Raw genomic sequence first — 6,998 nt, 5'->3', positions numbered from 1 at the left:
AGCTGGCCTTGGTGAGTTCCCAATAGAACATCCCCATTGTCTCAGTGTGTGGGTGCACCCCTCGCGGTCCTGAGTTCCTTGCTCGTGCTCTCAATAAAACAACTGCCTTAAGAACAGAAGACGCACCAAGCACGGTAGTGCATGCCTTTAATCCCGGCACTCTGGGGACAGAGGTGGATCTCTGAGAGTTTGAGGCTAACCTGGTCTACATAGTGTGTCCAGGACAGCCAGGAACACATAAAGGAACCATGTCCTTCCAATCTAAGAGTCACGCCATGAAGAACGAGAAACAGAGGAGCAGAACGAAGTTATCCGTGTCCTAGACTAACAGAAGAAAGTCAGAGAAACCTCAGGTGACACACTGACAGGCGACTAGCAAGGCCAGGTCAGACATAGAATCAACCCAGGAGCTCACCAAAGTGACAAGCCTGCAGATGCAGGATCTGCTCACACCACCTCTTCAAACAAACAGGGATTGTTTGGGGACGCAGCACAGACCTGCTTGGCTGCTGGCCACTGGCAAGGCCCAAGTCCCACAGGAACCCATGACTTGCCATCCAGCTGGCAGGAACCACAGAGAGCCCAGCTTCACACAAAGGGGAACTTGGGGAGTATCACGCTGATACTTGGGTGCAGGACTCTGTCTCGGAAGTAGAAGATGTATTCATGGAGAAGTTTCCAGAATTAACAGCTGAACCCTCAATTTGCACAACACAGATTACTCAACATCCTTAGCCTGCAGAGTGCCAAGAGTAATAGCTGCTGTGAAAGCCCAGACAACTCTATTTCCAGATGTCCCCGAAGGGAGGGCCCAACAGCTCCTTAGGGATGGTGGCCTTGCTCCCAGGGAGGGGCTCCCCTGATAGTCTAGGATCTATCAGCTCATCAGCTCAGGAGGGAGGGTAGCATCCTCAGATTTCACACTGACCCAAGGGTGGCCATCTATGCGCACAGCAGGAAAGGGAACGGGGTGGGGGGCCACTGGCCAGATTCTGTATCCCAGGCCTAGGGAAATCCCAAGCCTGTCACTGGTGACACTCCTCAGAGGCAAGGGAAAGAAGGAGTTACTGTCACACCCGCAGGAGACGAGGAGCCAGACAAGAGGAAGCAGCAGAGTCGGGGCTGCTTGGTCTCACCCAGGAACAGGGGGGTAGGGGAGGAGGGATCCCCAGCTCTTCCAGACAGACACTGGCAACCAAGAGTCAGAGGCCATGTAGCCGGTTTCCCAGTAGCAGGGTTGTCTGTCCTTTGACCTTCTGTTTGCCTGCACAGGGGAACTCAGAGAGAGCTCCCTCTGGGCACACTCCTGGCTTGCTAATCAGCTCCTGCCTTCTATAGTAGACAGCTGGGAAGACATGGAAAGATCAGAGACTGGGAGAGGGAGCTACAGAGAACCACAACCAGACCCACAGTGTAGGCAGCGACGTAAGAGGCTTGGGGTGACGGGAATGGCCTCAAAGACGTGTGCGTGTATTACTAAAAAGTATACTTTACAACTAAACTAACATAAAGATGAAAATAATACAGGCTGGGTTCATTATACTCATGCATACTTGCATTTTTAGTTCTGATTTTTAAAGAGATTAACATTTTTTAAAAATTGTGAGTTCTAGGCATATGCCTTGCATACCTAAGGCTCTTGGTTCAATGTCCATCACCATATACATGCACATACACACATGCACGCGCACACACACACACACACACACACACACACACATGCACACACACACACACACACCCTCTTTTAGGGTCTCTGAGTTTCAAGGATCCCAAGCCTTGTACCTAATGGGTACTGAGTTTCTCCAATACCCATGGCTAGGTGAGTCATGCCTGAAATAAATACATCCAAATGCATATCCCCATGAGGTTCTAGTCCACAACGACTGTGTAAGCCTGGGTTGACAATACTCCCTAGAAGAAGCTGGCTGTGACTGGAGCTCCCCACAAGCTGCCATATCCAGGCATATCCACATGTCATTTACCACTGCACCACCACAAAGGTCCTGCTGAAGGGTATCTGATGCAGGCCTGATACCCCTCCAGCAGCCAAGATGATTCCGTCCCTGCTCCCACCCAGGCACCCCAATCCCCCATGAGTGGCCCACGCACCTCCGCAGCAAAGGCTCCAGCCACCCCTCGTGGCATTCACAGTGACAGTCTAGGAAGGTCAGCACCTCCCCCTTGGCCACAGAGGCTCCCAGAAGCCGGGCTCGCACTAGGCCCTCTCTCTTGCCGGCACGGATCAGGCGCACCTTAGGCAGCTGTGACAGCTCATTGGCCAAGCGCTCCTTCAGGTGCTCTATGGACAGAAACAGGACAGCAGTCAGTGGTCTACATCCTTGGCAGGGCGCTCATCCCAGCCCCCACCATCTAGCATTTCCCTGATCCCTTTAAAGGACACATGGAAGCCTCCTTTCCTTTGTCAGCCAGGAGGCGCAGAACCAAGGGCAGGCTGGAAGAGAGCCGTCTGAAGGCACGCTCAGTCACATGCTTTGTATGACAGAGGGTTATGGTACCTGAATATGACTCAGTAAAATGATGCTAAGAGTGTTTCATAGGGCCAGCCAGTGGTGGTGGCACACGCTTTTAACCCCAGCACTTGGGAGACAGAGACAGGCGGATCTCTGTGAGTTTGAGGCTAGCTTGGTCTACAGAGCAAGTGTTCCAGGACAGGCTCCAAAGCAAAGAGAAACCCAGCTTTTAAAACAAACAAACAAACAAAGAGTATTTCATAGTGAACTGGAGAGAGGGTTCAGTGATTAAAAATACTTGCTGCCCAGAGGACCCAAGTTGGGTTCCTAGTGCCCACATGAGGCTGTCCATAACCGCCTGGAACTCCAATTCTAAAGGATCCAGCACCCTCTTCTGGCTTCCAAGGGCACTGCACACACTTGATGCACAAACATACACTCAGGCACAGAAACACATGAGCACACACACATATTTATTGACTGAATTTTAATGTTATGTGCATGGGAGTTTTGCCTACCCGTATGTTCATGCACCACCTGCATGTCTGATACCTGAAGAGGTCAGAAGAGGACATCAGATCCCCTGGAACTGCAGTTGTAGACCATTGTGAGCCATTATGTAGGTGCTGGGAAGAAACCCAGGTCCTCTGGTAAAAGAGCAAGTGATTGCTCGTAACCACTGAGCCCTAAGTAACCCTTTATTTAAAGCCCTTCATAAGCTGACTCGTGCACTTTTAAGAGCGAACTGAATATTGGATATATTCAATATACCCATTAAATATGGTCCCTTGCCTCTGTGGGCACACTGAGATCAAAGCTTCATCGCAGGGATGGCGCTGTTGGGAGGTGGTGGGACCTTCCTATGGGAGGTCTTGAGGTCGTTATAACAGTGCGCTCCTAGGGGTACACAGGAATCCTGTCTCTCCCTCTGCTCCTGGCTCCAGGTACAATCACTAACTCTCAGACAACTTCCCGCCAATGCCTTCCGCGGTAACACCCCGAAGCTGAGACCTGAGCTGATATGCACCAAGCCCTCGAACTCCAAGGGTTATTAGCCAAAGGAACCTTTTCTTCCTCCTAAGTGCCCTGCGTCTGGTGCTTTATTACAGAGACAGAAAGCTAACACATGATTTTTATTAAGACAGTAATTCTATTTAGTAGACATTTCCTTTACATAGAAGCAGCCCTCCACAGGGTAGCAGTAGCAATAGCTTGCCAGGGTGACCTGCACATCCCGGCCTGCAGAAGAGGTTACCTATGGAGACGACAAGCCAATAAACTAGCCCCCAGGTCTCCTAATTCCAGAACAAGGAGTCATACCCCCAGAAGGTCAGAGGGAGGGAGGTGGGGACCCACCTGGGGTAAAGAAAGGGAAGAAAGAGCACTTTCCTCACCGCAGTGAAGGTTTGGGCCCAAGGGTCTCACCTCTCAGAAAAGGTTCTAAGTAGTTTCACCATTAACGCAAACGTTTCTCTAAACAGCCTTACCACTTACCTCGCCGTCACCAGGATAAAGACTGTATGGAATTCCTAATTCCCTAGCGGCTAGGTCGTGGTTTTGCCACCATGTTCTAACTGATGAAGGGAGTTAGGGAACTTCCAGGTAAAGGGTGTGTTCCTTGTCCCCTTTTAACTTTTCTGGCAGACTAAAATGAGCAAGAGGGGAGGAGTCAGCCTGCTCCAGGCAGACTGGAGCTAGAGAATCCCCGCAAGGAAAAGACGTGTGTAAGAAGGAGATAAGTCCAGACATCGTCTTGACCTATCACACCAAACTTCTGGCAAGAGAGAGAGAGAGAGAGAGAGAGAGAGAGAGAGAGAGAGAGAGAGAGAGAGAGCTCAGTTTCTACTCTGGGTAAATCTCTGCAATTCAAATGTTTATGAGAATAGCCCAATATCATGTATTCAGACAGCCCAGAGCACAGCCCATAGGCAGCATTATGCCAAGGCGCATAATGGCCCAAGATGACAACGTGGTTTAAAACTGTCTCTAGACAAGAAGCTCCCAGTTATCTACCTTTTTCTGAATTCTTGACATTTCCCCTCAGTTAAGCCCAGCAGTCCTTACTTTAACCTGACACCCCAGATCCACTGACTAAAGACACTTCATGGATATACTAGCCCCGCCTAAGGCAACACTGTCCTGCGTTTGGGCAGGAGACGCTCCTTCCCTTCCTCACTTCCATCCTGGTCTAGCCCTGCCCTTGGCCGTCCCTCACATAATACACTGAACCCTTAGACCGACTAGACCTACCTGTCCCTCTCAGGCTCTCTGGGTGCCTCCTACCAGGCGCTTGAAATCCTAACACCTTATGGGAATCTCCAAGGCCCTCTTGACTCAGCCAAGCTCCCATAGTGGAGCTCTCCCCACTGGCCAATAGCTGACCCTAGAGTAGATCCCAAATTATTGCTGGGCACAGTCTGACCCCCCACTCCCCACCCCGTCACCCTGGCCCCTCCACAGGGCTTACCTCTGTCACTGTAGTCATCTACCAGAATGACCTCCTCCAGCAGCACGTCGGGGGAGGTCTCAAGGACACTGTACACCGTCCGAAGCAGAGTTGACCAGGCTTCATTATAAAAGGCTATGACCACAGACGTCTTGGGCAAGTTCTCATAATCGTATTTCTCCTCTTTGCACCTGTAAGCGGAATGTAACTTTGACAAGCTGAACAAGCCAGACACTGTTAGTACTGGGGCTGGAGAGAGGATGGGGACACGGGTCACAGTCTTTAGGCTTATCCTGGGAAATAATCTATGGGGGGGGCTCTCACAAAGAGCCCCAGAAGACACTTAGAAAAGTTATAACCCTAACAATGTCCGCTTGTGGGATATTGGTTTTAAACTGGAGAGCAATGTGCGGATTGGAGCAACACACAAAGTAGACAGAATCCAAGGGTGGGAGACTGTTACTCACTCAGCCCTCTTCCCCACTAGTTGTCCTGTCCATCCACCCCATTCTAGTCCAGGATTTGCTCAGACTGCTCCCTCCTCTTGACTGTTCCTTGCTTCTTCCTCCCTTCTCTACTTGGCAAATTTCCTGTGCCCTCCAAGAGCAGCCTGGCCCTGGATCTCCTCTAGGAAGGAAAATGTCTGTCCTGGAGAGCGGGGTGGCCACACGGTGCTCCTCTATCACTTGACTGCTTCAATTTCAGCAAGTGCTACTCACAGTATCCTGGCACCCAAGGACTATGCCCACCTTCCCGAGCACCCACAAGTCACTTCGCCTCCAAAGGGTGGGAAGCTAAACACACAAACTAGACGTGTGGCTAGAATGTTAGGTGGCAGCCTCTGGGGGTGGAACAGAAGCTGTCCAGTCCCAGGGTGGGGCCGTGATTAATGCTCATGGGAGTCAATGACCTCCCCGTTTGTTCGGGAGTTTGCTGTCACCTTACACTGACAGCTTTCTGGTCAATAAGGCATTCTATCCTCCGAGGGACAAAACGGTCTCAGTGCCATTGGACTGACCGTGGGGCGGGTGCCTGGAAATTATCAGCCGGAACTGTCTGATGGCAAGATGGAAGGAGGCCAGAAGCACCACAGTTTGGACACTGGGGCCTGGCCACTAGCTACACAGGGAGAAGCTAAGCATTGAAAGGCAGCCAGGCTACCGGTTTCTGGCGGCCAAGGAAGGCCTCAAAAGACAGGTGAGTGGCAGACTGGAGAGACACAGAGCCTCACAGCAAGAGGAGCACAATGCACACCTACTGACTGTCTAGCCCTGCTCCTGTGGTACCCCTCTGTCAGTCACCAAGCATTTCCTAACTGTCTGCCATGTGACAAATAGTTTCGGGCTGTGTGTGATCCATGGAGCTTACATTCGGGGGCAGCAATCAGGCAAGGAAATCAATAGTCACAAAAATGACCCATGCTATAGATAAAGTCAAGAAGGATAGCGAAAGAACAACTATAGAGGGGTGGGAAGGGAGTAACCACAGAACTAGGGAGGTAGAGGGCCTCTACGGAGGTGACATTCAAGATGATGCTCAGGGCTGGGGATGTAGGTCAGAGTACGTGTCTAGCATGCACAGATCCCTGGGTTTGACCTGAGTACCACATGATGCAGGCCTATCATCTCGGGATGTAAAGAGAGGAGAATCAGAAGATCAAGGTCATCTTAATCTTTATAGTAAACTTAAGGCCCGCCCTGTTTTGACCCTGGCTCAAAACAAACAAAAACAACAACAAAAAATCAAAGACTAGACACCCAGACCCTGTGAAGCAAAGTGGGGGTACTTTGCATGTGACCCTTAACTTATCTCTGGCATTGTTTCCATGTTATTTTACTTTGAAAATTTTCAACCGTGACCAGCAGAGAGACTCATAAGCTTCCAGTGACTTCGTGGCAACAACAGTTGTCCACACAAAGCCAATCTCGATCCATGTTTATCTCCCTCTCCCAATGTCCCCATCTCAGAGTGTTTTAAAGAAAATCCTGCCAGGCGGTGGTGGCGCACGCCTTTAATCCCAGCACTCGGGAGGCAGAGGTAGGTGGATCTCTGTGAGTTCAAGACCAGCCTGGTCTACA

At 50.7% G+C, this 6,998-nt stretch overlaps 1 protein-coding gene across 1 annotated transcript in view; it reads right to left on the bottom strand.

Moving 5' to 3' along the window:
- The window catches only part of Galnt12 (polypeptide N-acetylgalactosaminyltransferase 12), a 21,771-nt gene that overhangs the window by 7,208 nt on the left and 7,565 nt on the right, over positions 1-6,998 (bottom strand). Inside the window, exons 2-3 of the mRNA XM_026786609.1 lie at positions 4,942-5,111; positions 2,113-2,302 (exon numbers count right to left, since the gene is read on the bottom strand). Of these exons, the coding sequence (XP_026642410.1) occupies positions 2,113-2,302; positions 4,942-5,111 (360 nt within the window). The remainder of the gene's footprint in view (positions 1-2,112; positions 2,303-4,941; positions 5,112-6,998) is intronic.

The sequence above is a fragment of the Microtus ochrogaster genome, linkage group LG5 (genome assembly GCF_000317375.1).
Source record: "Microtus ochrogaster isolate Prairie Vole_2 linkage group LG5, MicOch1.0, whole genome shotgun sequence".
NCBI classification, from domain to species: domain Eukaryota; kingdom Metazoa; phylum Chordata; class Mammalia; order Rodentia; family Cricetidae; genus Microtus; species Microtus ochrogaster.
The sequence above is the reverse complement of the archived record's forward strand: the minus strand, read 5'-3'. Positions and strand labels throughout refer to the sequence as shown.